The sequence below is a fragment of the Sardina pilchardus genome, chromosome 14 (assembly GCF_963854185.1).
Source record: "Sardina pilchardus chromosome 14, fSarPil1.1, whole genome shotgun sequence".
Taxonomy (NCBI): domain Eukaryota; kingdom Metazoa; phylum Chordata; class Actinopteri; order Clupeiformes; family Clupeidae; genus Sardina; species Sardina pilchardus.
The window spans coordinates 17,833,408-17,847,626 of record NC_085007.1 but is presented as its reverse complement, the minus strand read 5'-3'; the positions used below and the strand labels follow the sequence as shown (position 1 = coordinate 17,847,626).

The 14,219-nt window shown below is 44.4% G+C and overlaps 1 protein-coding gene and 1 long non-coding RNA gene across 3 annotated transcripts in view; one reads left to right on the top strand and one right to left on the bottom strand.

The window, feature by feature from the left end:
• The first annotated feature begins 2,085 nt into the window (after nt 1-2,085).
• Nucleotides 2,086-8,107, top strand: LOC134101534 (uncharacterized). Its single transcript, XR_009941393.1, has 4 exons — nt 2,086-2,233; nt 2,416-2,520; nt 4,833-4,975; nt 7,972-8,107. It is a non-coding gene; the product is annotated as an uncharacterized LOC134101534 (long non-coding RNA).
• The window catches only part of mrrf (mitochondrial ribosome recycling factor), a 13,453-nt gene continuing 6,861 nt past the window's right edge, over nt 7,628-14,219 (bottom strand). For both annotated transcript variants that reach the window (XM_062555264.1, XM_062555263.1), the window contains exons 5-7: nt 10,860-10,951; nt 8,925-9,084; nt 7,628-8,328 (exon numbers count right to left, since the gene is read on the bottom strand). In XM_062555264.1, the coding sequence (XP_062411248.1) occupies nt 8,251-8,328; nt 8,925-9,084; nt 10,860-10,951 (330 nt within the window). In that variant the 3' untranslated portion in view covers nt 7,628-8,250. The remainder of the gene's footprint in view (nt 8,329-8,924; nt 9,085-10,859; nt 10,952-14,219) is intronic.

Genomic DNA, 14,219 nt, shown 5'->3' with positions numbered 1-14,219 from the left:
CCCATTCTACAGAGGAAATGAAGTCACAGCCTGAAACCTCTCCCATCACAGAAACGCTGTCTGGGTGATGTTTCGCAAGGACTGACGGGGGAAATTACATATAACATTCTAATGAACATATTCTACAACAACACCAAAGGGAATGTTACGTAAGTCGTCTTTCGGCCTTTTAGATTATTATTTAGGCTAGGCTATTGTAGCCGAGGCTATTGCGCATAATGCGCAGTTAAGAGGGCCGGAGGAGGAACTGTCATCATATCATATTACAAGGGGTGAGCGGTCCACGATGTCTTTGTCCAACATGAAACAGTTAGGCCTGAAATTACATCTTATGTTTAATGTGTCAGAGAGTGTCTGCGTCGTTCTTACATAGTCTCATATTCCCTTGATGTCCAGCAATGACTAATCCCACATTTTTGCTACACCCTCACTATCTGATCAAACCTGTAAACCTGCCAAAAGTCCATGGTAAAGTTTACACAGTTAATGATAACTGCATGACAATACTTCACTGTTTTACCTGCACTGCCCCCCAGCACTTTCAGTCGTTCTCTCAACAACATTTATCAAATGTCTGTCAAAAAAATTAAGGCATGTAAGATCATCTTGATTATCCTAAGTAGAGAGCAATTACACCACATATTACAGTTAGTGTTACTTTTCAAAGGAACTGCCGTACACCTCACTTGGAAATGTTGGGAACTTGGGAATTGGAAGACATTACACTGTAATTTCTCTGGCATTGTTTTTGTCAGATGTAGGTTATGACACATCTGTACACACACACACACACACACACACACACACACACACACACACACACACACACACACACACACACACACACACACATCTCACATAGAAGACGATGTTTATAGACCAATTCATTTCAATCCCGCCAATGTGTTTTTAAAACATATTGCATGGTGTGGCCTCTCTTTTTTAGTCTTTTGTCTAACTGTTACAACTTACCCCAGTAAAACAATGGACCCCGGTAGTGGGATAGATTGTAACAATGGATCATCTTGTACTCTACATCAAATTAGAAGGTCTGGTGCGGCAGTGGATCTGGAGGTAGAGTCGTCCAGCAACTGCAAGGTTGCTGGTTCGAGCCCAACTCCTCCTGACCCTGTCCTCGACACTTAACCCCAGTGCTCCCGATGAGCAGGTTGGCGCCTTGCATGGCTTGGCAGCATCCGCCATCAGTATGTGAGTGTGTGTGTGTGAATGGGAGAAGGAAAGGTATGACAGTGCTCGCATGAGTGAAAAAAAAATGCATTCCATTTACACGTCTGTGATATTCTTGTCGAAATTAATTTGAGATGGTTTTATCTGAAGTACACAAATGTGGGTATTTTGAAAAAAGGTTACAGGATTGTAGCTAAAAAATGTAGCGAGTTACTGGTGCTGAAGACAAAAGTGTTACAACCATACCCGGTCTCCCCTGCAGTAGCTTTAAACAAGACATTTCCTAGGTTGTGAATAAAGGTTTCAGTACACACAGTAACACACAAGATGGGGCTATAATGCAAAAACTGATCATCTGTACTTCCAAGTTGAAGTCTTCCAATTATTTTGTGTTTCATTTACAGCTGGTGGAGTCTTTGCTAAACACCTTTGAAATAATGCTGTTAACAACTTTAGTAATGAAAAAGTGAGTCAGAGTCACAAAATATTAACGAGAATGAGTTACCAACCTTAGCTGAGTTAGTTTTGTGAAAAAAAAAAAAAAAGAATCACAGGCGAGCCACGTCATAAGATATCGGCCACCTCTGCGCCTGTGACCTCTGAACTTTCCAGGTCTGGCTCCTGCCTCCGACGGCCTCCGCAGCAGAGGGAGCAGAGCAGGTAGATGCAGATGAGCAGGTAGACGGCCACCACCAGCCACACCAGGGCCCCGAAGAGCAAGAAGGACAGGAGGTTACGGTCCATCTCGCCCCAGCCTGGACACGCTTGCCAGGGAGGATGGTTAGGGAGAAGGAAGAGCACGACTGCAAGAGTGAGGTGGACGGTATGGAGCACTCTGTCTCTATGGCAACATGCAATCACGGTAAGCAGGGGCGATGAAGTCAATACCTTTGAGCAAACAGAAGGAAAAAATTATTCAGTGTCATGCTGTCCTATTTGGACTGCATTTACTATGTGTTCATAATGATGTTATCATGCAAATTGCACGGTCCACTGATCATCCTGTGAACAAAACCCAGACATAATGTCAGCAACTTCACCGCAGGTTTAATGTTGTATTTTTTTTACCAGTTTTATTTGCGTCACTTGGGTAAAGTACCCATTCTTGTGCCTTTCAGTGTATTTCTTAATATGTTTAAGAAATACATTATATTGTATTACCTATATTGTAGGCCTAGACAAGCATTACTAGATTAGTAATTCTGCATATTTCTCTTTTCTTTGCAGATTTCAACTATACTAGACATCTGTCACATGGATGATTTCAGAGAATGAGAACTCTCATTTAATCTAACAATTAAATGGAAAGACAACCAACGATACAAAACTGAGGTCAGATCATGTATTTTTTTTAGTTATTTTGCCTTAAACCTGCCTAACAGTCATCCACATAAAACCACTATTATTACTAAATATTTGGAGGAAGTTGATGGGTACTCAACAGCTCCCTCTGCTGGTGACATTGAATGAGATTTTCCCAGCAGTAAGATGGCAGTTGCAAAGGGGACAGTTTTGCTAAATGAGAGGTGCTGACTTTGAGTGGCCCTTTAAATGGCTGGTCTAGCAGTACTGCCTTGCCAGCAACTGCTAGGTTATTTGGCCTTTTTTTCCCCGACATGATGGAATACTAGTAGGCTTTCCAACGTCTCCGGAGAGCCCAGCACCATTCATTTCTATTTAAATCTCCAGTCAACGCTCTTGTGGAAATTGTGGCCATAAGAGAGACGCCATGGCTGGTCTCTGTCGGAATACAAGGCTTGAGCGTGGATGGTTCTAGAACAGTGAAGCACTCTGAGGGGAGTGAGGATTCTGAGAGTGGGGTCTTTCCCCTTCCTCTCCCAACAGCTGAAGGAGCCTTGAGCTCCCTGAGCCTTTGCCAGGAGTTCTTGCATTATGTCTGGATAAAGTATAGTCCAGCATAATCAGTCACATATGCAGCCTTTTTTAAAGAGAGATGCTATCAGTGGGTGTTTGGTCGGGGGAAATGTGGCAGCTTCATGAATAACAAGACACAGATTCCTTCAATGGCATTATGACCAATGACTTCCTCTACACAATGTGTTGGAATGTATGGATACAACTCCTTGTGCAGAGTGGCTACAAGTGATGCACTATGCACTCATCATGGTCTTGCTATCAGCTTGCTATTTCCCAAACAGACACTTGGGGGAGTATTGGCTAAATTTTGTGTTGGTCAGTGCTATTCTCGAGATGTCTCGGTTCCTGAAAAAATGTAATGGGTGAGAAGGAGAAAAATAAATAAGATAGAGTTGACCTATATTTATTATAAGGTAAAGGTTACTATTGCTTGTTCCACCTGCATTTTTGGAATTGCAAATTGCAAGGAAAACCTTGAAAAAAAATGCATGATAATTGTTACTTTTCCACTTTTCTTTTCCAGCGTAAATTCAATTGATTAAAAACTCCAGTAAATGTAAGATCTGTGCTGGGGCCTAATACTCTAAACAGTTGGACCTGCATAGGCTACAAAGAAAGTCACTTCCTACCCCTGATCTCAAGTACTCCTCTAAAACATGAATGACAGCTCACCCCATCAAGCCATGAGACCTCACCTAGATATATTTATACGGCCTTCCTTTCCTCCTTCAGTATCAACTTCAAGACCTCTAGTCTGACACACACACACACGTGAACACACACACACACACACACACACACACACACACACACACACAAGGAAAGAGAGCAAGGGGAGAGAGAGAGAGCAAGGGAGGGGGTTTAATCATCATGTAATTAATATTCTGAAGGAAAGAAACTACATGAGGAACCAATTATTCAATAACCCCCACTCCACCTCCCCCATTCCTCTTGCACCCCCCATCCCCCACCCCCCCACCCCACCCGCCCCCTTGTGATGGACAGTGTGCGTATCTACGTTCTGAGTAGCTCACCTCCTGCCTAGTTGCCATGGCACTGTCAGCTCACAAATACGATGAGGTCCGATATCACCAGCCACCGCCACAACCACCGCCACTGCTGCCGCTGCTGCGACGGCTCGGGCTTGAGCCTCGGCAGCTAGGTAATTGAGATCAGATGCGCTGTGTGCGCGACCTGGGCTCGGGGTAACCTGGAAGCATTTATTTTATGGAAAAGATGTTTAGTTAAGTGCAGCACTGGTCGCCTAATGAGTCTGGGCCTGGGCCCTGTGATGAATATGATTGGTGAAAGCTCTGAAGGCTGGTTCCTGAGTCCCTTCCTTCCTCTCGCATCGGATTACAGATTAGCAGACTTCCTGTCCAGTCCCAACATTTGCTTTCCAAATGATAGTTTCTTTTGTTATAGAGGGTTATCAAGTATTAGTTCATATGTATTAGTCTCTCTTTTTTTTCCATCCACTTCTCCACTCTTCTTCTTTCCCTTGAGCAGAAGTCCTGGTTAAAATGGCCCCCATAGCCAATCTGAGACCAATGAGAATAAGAAGCATCTGACCTACTGACTGGCTCGCTGCCATCCTTCTTTTGCAATGATACTCAAATATTTTTTTCTTCTTTTTTGGGGAGTTATGGGAGGTTAGCGGAGACTGTTTAAGCCCACTTTGGTTTCACCTCAAGAATGATGTGAAGTACCGAGAAGTCAAATCCCAACACCTTCAACCCTCTGAAACATGTCCTGTTCTTTCACAGCTTTTGCATAAGCAGTAGGACTGCTGCACTATCTTGGACAGAACTTACAGATTTGAAAACTGCAAATGAGGAGAAAAATCTAAGGAGGAGAGAAATCTATCACTTCATGTTTTGTTTCATACCTCCATGAAAGTGTAGGTGAGGTATGTTTTCCAAAGTTGCATATATTTCTTTCATTCTAATATAGTATATACTGACACTATAGCCTACTTCTTAAATAATTGAAATAGGCTACTCCGGTAATATTATGTTAAAAGTCCCACAATTTCAAATAAATCTATAACTCTTTAGACACAGTAGGCTATGCGATATCTCATAAACTGGTCGCGTGTGTGCCACACGTCAAAGGTCTCAAAAGTCTAACTTTAATTTTATACTTAACAGGTGTCTCCCTTCCAGATCCGGTATTGGGCTGTGCGCCATTCACGTCGAGCCCTACCCTGACCCCACCCCTAACCTCTCTCCTCTCTCCCTACATCCACCATCGTCTATTGTTCCAGAGGAACGCGCGAGCTACTATTCGGATATGGGGGATATCTTGCGCACCCCTAGTCACTTAACGTCAAGACTCGAGCAGGAAATTTTGCCGGACACATAGCTAAATATATAATTCCTCCCGTGCCGGTAATCATAATGTCCAGACGATTTGAAAAGACAGTTTAACCACTCTTAACTCAAAGACGCTCTTGTTCAGGGAGATTGCGAGCGAGCCGGCGCACGTGCACATCCAGGAATTACCGAGCCTAATAACCGCATATTTTTGTGGGCTGGAAATACATGCAGGCTAAGGTCATTATGTCCCGGATGCGCACGCTAAACTATTTCCCTACCTTTGACTCCTTACCTGATTACCATGTTATTGCTCCCCGGTTAGGGTACCTCACCTGTGTAGCACAGACCTATCCTGTTTCCCATCCAGTAAGCCTTCACTTCAATCACCCGCAATTGGTGTTTTTCTTAATTGAGTCGTGTAACATTTTGGTAATGCTTTAAGAAATTAAAATTAATATCAAATTAAAATATAACCAAAACGGTATATTAATCCCCAAGGTGGCTTATTTCCTTGTAATTGTACAAGGCTGCCCCAAGTAGCCCGCGGCATTATGCCCAATGTGTCAGGGGCAATAATAGCAACAAAAAAGATATGCTAAATACACATTGTAATTTCTCAAGATGGACTTTTCACTGACCCACAAGATGAGTCATGCATTATGTATGAGCGCGCGCGCTCTCCACCTTTTGCCACTCCTACAATCCCTGGAAACGACAGACGTTTTTCAGAGCATCGAGTCTGTTAATTTTCGGCACAATTTGCATATGCTGCGAGCCTGCCCTCATGGCGCAGACATCCTAGAGGAACAAAGCTTTCCATCTAAGACGAAGAGCATTTCATGTTTTAACTGATTGGATTCTTGATGAGACAGTTGGGTGGCTCGTGCACTTCAGAGGCGAGAACCCGACGGGCATTCGGGAGCCAATTCGGTGCCCGTGAAGTGATTAAATGCGCTCTCGAGCTTCCCGCAACTGTCTGAACGTCCGGTGCATATGCAGGGCGTAATCAACCGACTGGCGTGTGTAATAGACTGTTTCTTTGCAGGAGACCCCAGTTGTCAGTCAAGTGGTGGCACTTACCAAACCATATCAGTATTACTCCATTGTCACAGGACAGAAACGATGAATAATGCAGATCTGCAGAATAATATGCCACAGGACAAATGCAGAGAAACAGTGTGATGTGTCTTTTAGTGTATGTGGAAACTTGGAAGAAAACCATTGGTATGGACCATATAGGCCAGGTCTTAGAGACAGCATAGTTACTGGTAAGTTCAGTGTTATGTGTTATATAACCACCATGCTAGGGTAACTGTGGCCATACCATGTGATGACAATAGGCATGACTGTTAAAGGTCAGTGCCAGTGTCCATGGGCACAAAAGTGCCCACTCTCAGAACTCCACATATTAATACACTATCAATTTAAACATTAACCCGAGTCAATTTCTGGTTGTATATTTTTAACCGCGCAGAAGGAAAAACATTTGGTCTCCTCGCTGCCACCCCCCATCCGCTCCATCATGGTAGTAGTAAACAGCGAGCCGTACAGTAATCCAGTTGATAAATGTCAAGTGAAATGGAGCTATCAGCTGAAAGCAATTTTCAGGGCAGTGTTGCGGAGCCAAGGAACTCGGGATTTTTCACCCTTCCATCTATCATGTGCCTCTGTTTCAGGCCAAGGTACACAATGCCCCCCAAATTGCTGACATATGGACCCGGGAACCACCGCATCACCCCCCACCCCCCCTAACTCCAGTTTCCCCCGCCCCGCCCCTTGCCGTTCACTGCCTTTCCTAACTCCTTGTTTGTTCTGTTGACCCCGCTGGTGTTTTGTCCATTTAAGTTTGTGCCTTTTGTGGGGCAGACAGAGCTGTCGTTAACACATTACTGGGTCTGCCATAATGGTTTGCATTGAGGACTGGAGATCTGATCCTTCAAATGATACACACAGGCTTAGAGAGTCTTCAGGCCACGTGTGACATGGCGTAATGGGGATGAAGTAGATTGGCAAAGCAAGTCACAGAGGAAATATTAAAATAGTAGTCAGGTCATCACTTTGCGGAGGCACGTGGCAAGGGATTGCTAATGATCGTGGGATATTCAACATTAATGAGACGTGCAACATTAATTTCCGAGGCAAACTTGATTTAAAAAAAAAAAAAAAAAAAAGGCCACTCTGAAGTAAATAGCTTCAAAAATTTTGAAAGAAACCGCAAACAAAGCAGCCCTCGACGCCAAAAGAATGATGTGTTGGATTTATTGTGTTTACAATGGTAGCTATACAATTAATTCTCACAAATTGATGGAAACAGTGACCCCAAATCATCAAGTGGCTCTACCACTCAAACACACACACATGTATACACACACACACACACACACATATGAATCTGAAACAAATGTTGGCAGGAGCGTTAATATCTGTTCTCCTCCCGATCCTAAGAGACGCTCCCCAACCCTGCAGAAGCCGCACAGTTTACATCTAGTGCATTGCCTTCTACATAAACACAGCGCTTTGTGGTGATGCCGTGATTAGGAGGAGGACCCCGAATCCCATTAAAAGTCCATTTTTTTCTCTTCCGCAGTTTGTTTGAAGACTTTGCGGACGGAGGGGCCGGCAGCCACTGGCGTGCCATGCCAACATTTGTTTACGCATGGGAGAAGCACACTTTTGACTGCGCCAAATGCCACCTTCCAGTTCCCCGTTCCTCCATCATCGCAATCACGGAGTCTTTTGTGTGTGTGCGTGCGTGCGTTTTTCCTCCCACCCCCACCCCTATCGCAGTGGTATCATGTAGTGTCCCAGACAATGACCTGTGGGCTGACGGGGCTGAGAATGCACCAACAGCAGACGCACTGCCACGTCACCCAAGCAGCTCCTTGGTTTTGGTAGCCAGCTGTTTGTCGATGTCTGCGGCATAGCTGTCCATCATTTGCTGGATCTGGTTAAGAGATGACAATAACAGAGAAATAAAGCAAGTATACAGACTTACATTTGGTGCAGAATTTCTTTCAGTAAGCTGAATTATCTTTTTTTCTTTTCTTTTTTTTCCATTGCTCCCCTTGGCTGTAATACTCAAAGGAAGAATTTGAAGTCTGTTGTTTTAGAAACCTTTTGTTGAAAGTTTTCAAAATACCCGTTAAAATAAATGGACCCTGATGAAAGATTCGGTTTCCTTTATATTTAAAATCTTTATGTGACCACAATATTGGGAATATCAACTTCAGGGAGTCAGATTTAACACTTCTAGCCAAATGTTCACAGGCTGTAGACCACTTGGTCCTATTGGTGGACTGGAAACATAACAATAATGGTCAAATCTGACAAGATCTATGAATTTTCTCTCCAGAACTCTTTAGTCAATGATTTTCAAATCCCACTTGAACCCTGCCTTCGACACATTTGGATTAGTTTCAAAATTTCATGAATTGTTAATGCTTCTTATCCACGCACTTCACATTTCCAAAATACATCTGGTGACATCTGAAGATTAGGGGATCTTAGATGAATGAGTATCAGCGGTGTTTCTGTCTGTACCTGTTTTTCTATTAACCGTATAGTGTCTTCTGAGACCCCTTCCTTGGACTTCTTCAGCTGGCCGACAGCGTTGGCGCGCACCCTCCTCAGAGAGTCCTTGGATTTATTGCTAAACTGCTTGGCCAGCTTGCTCAGGTTCTCCCTGTGCTCCCGTGTCACCCTGCACCGAAAACAACAAACACGTCCGTGAGGAAAGCTAACGATGCACGAGAATATCAGCATGACCATAAAAAAAAAAGAAATTCATTATCGGCAGGTATGAAAATTTATATGCCTGTGCCTGGCCGAAACTGTATTGAAGAAGCATCATACTAACCGGCTCAATTAGGATGCAAATCGCATTTTAATGAAAATGTTCACTTAAAAAACAAATGTGTGTTTACACCTTGTCCAAGTTGAAATTATTTTCTTAGTTTCCATATTATATTTTAAAGAATACATTTAAGGTGGAATCAAAGGAAATGTTTTATGATAGACTACAACAGATGAGACTTGATGTTTTCTTCAATGAAATAAAAAGAAATGTGTGTGTGTGTGTGTGTGTGTGTGTATATATATATGTGTGTGAGAGAGAGAGAGAGAGAGTGAGAGAGAGAGAGAGAGAGAGAGAGAGAGAGAGAGTGTGTACTGGTAAGAATGAGTATATTGAATTTCAAATATTGGCATATTGGTTATCAGCAAGATTGCAATATTATGTTTCCTTACTTGGAAGGGCCTCTAAAACGTCTTCACAAAGCGTTTTAATTTTTTATTTTTTTTTAAACAAAATATTCCAATATAGGTGCCAGATGTCTCATGTGAGCAATAGCTCACAGAAAGCACCCAGACAGCTCTTTGGAACTGATGGCCCTATCGCTTCTGATTACTGGGAAAAAATTAATCCCTCTGCCATTTTCATCCAGCCTGGTATATATCACCTTAAAACAACACAACGATTTATGCCAGGGTAGAAAAGAAACCTCTACTGGAAAAAAATTATAATTCTGAAACAGGTGTAAAAGTTTCTTCCCCTCCATAATTGCCATTTGCTGCCTATCTTTTGTTAGCGGTCCACGCTCTAGTGTCTGTTTACTCCAAACAATGTCCATAATTAGTTGTTCCGAGCCAATCAAGCTGGTCATTCTCCGTGGCAATGCAAATGCATCTTTGCATGCTTTGCTTGATTGCACTCCCAAATAAACCCCACCCCCTCCTGTCCACATCCAAAGCACTTTGACAAGCACCTGCTGCTATGTCTGCATGGCTTCACAATCAAACATTTTTGTGGCGGAGTAAAAGAGGAGGCGACACATGAAGCTATTTGGTTTGGCAGCGGAGGCGGCTATTGGTCAGCAAGACCACAGGAGAGATTTTTTCCCCTTCTTTCTTGTAATTTCTATTTCTTACGTATGATGTACTGTTTAAAAAAAAACATACAGGAATTATAGACCAGGGCTTGCATAGTGAGTTGGCTTCTGACCACCTGTCATCACATCGTCACACACTACCAGTGAATAGGATTACATAAAACTCTGCACAATGACGGACAACTGAGCTATTTAAAAAATGTACAGTATATAAACACAAACATAAAAACAGGTCTTATTGGGCTGACAGGAAAAATTTTAGGGGCAAATGAAAAACTGATAGTGTGTCTCTAACCACATACTTCCATCAGTACACTGCTAGTGTGCACTGATTGTTTACGTGCATTGTGCCTACTCCTTGATGGCTAGTATTGTCCCAATATCTGCACTATACTGTATACTTAAACTAAGTAATTGAAGTGTGCAGGTAGGCGGTTTGAGACACAGCCTGAAAGTGAGTAAATGTGAGTGGCGACGTGCGTAAAAGTGAGAGTGATAGAGAGATTCACAGAGGGAGAGAGAAAAAGAGAGGAAGCGAGGGCTCGCCCTCTGCCACCACCGGTGCCCCCCCCGGGCTCGGTCAACTCACTTGGGAATGGGCACTCTGATGATACCGCCCTCCACCTCGGGGTTGAGTTTCATGCTGCTCTCTCGGAGGGCCTGAGTGGCCGCCGCCGTCGCCTGGGGGGGCACAGATCAGGAAGAGACGTTAGCAGGAGGTTAATGGCTGCCAGCTGCTTACCTGCTGCAGCACCCCAATATTGGGTCCAGTGGGACGCCTCAACAGTGACCTTAGTGTTACATCCACGGAGCCGCCACCCATACACCCCCCCATCCCCCCCAGACACAACATAACAAGGTCATATCCAGGTAGTCTATTGCCTACCAATCTAAAGGGCAAAAGGAGTCTAACTGAATTTAAATCTCATTTTTGAAGCCTAGTGAGGTGGGTGCCAAGGACAACATTTTCCTGCCAATGGTGTATATTAATTCTCTATCTTCTCAATTTATGCATATATTTATACCCATGTTTTGTGCATGTAAAAATATTGTTCAGACCCTAACATTTCACCTGCAGTTTTCATTTATTGCCATCATCCTTAATTAAAAAGAATACAGATTTTCATATAATTACATGAATAGGGATTTTCAATAATATGCTTATTATTTTCAACTTGCCCAAAAGAATAAAGTCTTAAGAGGCTAGCGATACTAACTGTGCAAAAACCCAGTGAATAAAGTCAGGCATGGACAGCCCCAGCATGGAGTCTGCCACCCAGGTGACTGCAGGGGTTGGGGGAGCAGTTGATCGTGTCGGATCCCTCTGCTCTGAGCAAGGGCTTGAGATAACTGGGGAAGTTTCAGGGAGGGGAGTCTTCGGGGTGGGAGAGTGGGTGGGTGGGGGTGTCGGGGGGAATCACACACCCGTGTGGACGTGCCCGGGGGGCGCTGTCAGAGCCTGCTCCTCTGGGACGAGGCTGAGGGGTTGCAGCGCAGGGCGGCGACCTCTGATGACTTCCACCTGGGGCCTCGGACTGCCTTACCCAGCATGCACTAGGCTGCGCCAGAGCAGCACTGCTGGTGACTGGGCCTGGAGGGGTGGGGTGGGGTGGGGGGGGTTGGAGGGCTGGAGAGCGGGTGTCGAGTCTGTCGTCTACATGAACTCCGAGACACTATAGGACCTCATGAGGGTCTTTTTTTTTTCCCCCTTTGAAAGAGAAATAGCTCAAGAGGAGGAACTGTGCTTTGGCAGGGTTGAGTGCACGGAGGAAGAGCATGCTGGACTGGACCCACACAGAAATAATAAACATACTGTAGAGCTGTCATCACTCGATTTCAAAATGACTTGGCCTTTTTTTTTTCACCCTGCTAAAAACAGAAATGCTTCTAGGCGTACTACAACAATGCAATACTGCCAGATGATTTAAGAATCCTGCCTTTTGTTTGTGTAAAAAAACTGAAAAAAAATGGAAGAAAACAAACTAAAACTAGCAAACAAAGTAGTTCTCATTTTAAGGTGCAGCTCTTTTGTTTGTTTCCTTGTTTTTGTCTCGCGCTTTTGAACTTCTGAGAACCTGGCACGGAGCCCCGTCATTTGCGTCTAGGCCTAATGCAAGAGGGGAAGAGTGAGTCGAGGAGCTGGAACAGCAACAACACACACACCCACACAAAAAAAGCATCCTACAAGCAGCCTCCTGCCTGCGGTTCCTCTCCTGAGCATAGTGATAGATATGGTCCGTGTGTGTGTTTGAGAGCTCCCCGACTTTAATTCATCACTATTTTCCCCGACTTCTCCAGTGGTTACGGAAAGTGGCTGGAATCCTCGGCTAAGCTTTGTAAACACCAGACCATGTTCTGGTTAATATGGTAAAGAAGAGGGAGAAGAAGGAGAAAAAGAAAAGAAAAAAAAAGATCTGGAGTTCCTGACTTTTTTTGATTAAACACTGTAGAGAGTTCAAAGCCATCTAGAGAGGGAATAGAGCTTAAGAAAACACCTTCTTAATGATGTCGACACCACACATGCATGCTACCCGCTCCTCGTTTTTTTTTTTTTTTTTAAAGAAACAAAAAAAAAAGAACATTTTAATGAACCGTTCTGAGGAGTCTTGCTACGGTTACCAGGTTTTTGTAGCGTAGCGCCATACCTTTCTCTAAGGTCGTTTAACAAATGACTCGAAAACAATGGCTTTGCCTCAGCGTTTCAAATAATGAATTAGAATAATTACGAGGCTATTTACTTTCGGTGCTTTGCAGTCACCTACGTGTTTTTTCAAGCCATATGTGTGTGTGTGTGACTAAATGCAGGTGCTTTTCGGTTTCACTGTGACTGACTGTCCACTTTTCAGTTTGTCTGTTTCGAACATTAAAATACGCGAGTGATGCAGGCCAGGATATCGTGTTACATCACATACATCCTCCAAGTCTAAAACTCATTTTGATAGATCAACCCACTATTCTTATGAAACACCAGAGGCACCATAGACTTTGGCAGGGCACTGGATCATACGATATCTTAGATGAAGCAGCTGTGTCCTGATGCATTTCGCTCTGGTGATCGTTAGTCCACTGAAGAGCTCTGGACGCGCGGGTGCCTTAGATGGAGAGACTTGTTTACGTGTCCTGGAGCAGGACCCTGCAGCGGGGCCAGGAGAACGCGCCAAGGGGGGAAGAGAGCATTAATCTCTCTTAGTCTCTGATCTGGGCACGGGGCTGCGGGCTGCTCTTATTAATAAAGGTGATGAGAGAGATGAGAGGGTGAGGGAGAGTTTGGTCCTAACAGCCACACAGAGAGAGGGAGAGAGAGAGCAGAGTGAGATAACTCTCAGGAGGGAGAGAGGACCAACAAAAAAAAGATGCCTGCAAAAGAAAAGGAGAAAGGAGAGCGAGAGAAACACAGGGAGGAAGGGAGGAAGAGAGAAAGAGAGAGAAACACAGGGAGGAAGGCAGGAAGACAGAGAGAGAGGGAAAGAGAGAGAGAAACAGACACAAGCACAATTCTGTCTAATTACAGAGAGCAAAGCCACCAGGCCTTCACGAGCTAAGTCCTCTCAGCAGTGGTGCTCTGGTGTGCTCTGGTGCAAACTGCATACGCCTGGGATAAAGCGATCAGCTAAAGAGTGTACAAATTTCGGGCCGGCAGAAGGGGGATATGGAGACCATGAAAAATGGACGTAGAGAAAGACCAGATCGGGGGTTGGGGGGGGGGGACGAGGGACAGATAGGAAAATGGCCCCCGAATGAGCTAAGCCCTCCTGCTCCAGGGGGGCACAGCGAGGTCACTTCCTGTGCCTGACAGCGCACGGCGGACTCTTTGGCCTTTGTTTCAATCGCTCTCCCAACAACAGAGGGCCTTCTTGGGGCTATCGATCAACTCCTCTGAAGTCAAGCTGGAGAGAGCACCAAAAAAAAAAAAAAACAACCCTTTGGCTTGCAGCCGCCCGAGCGTAGA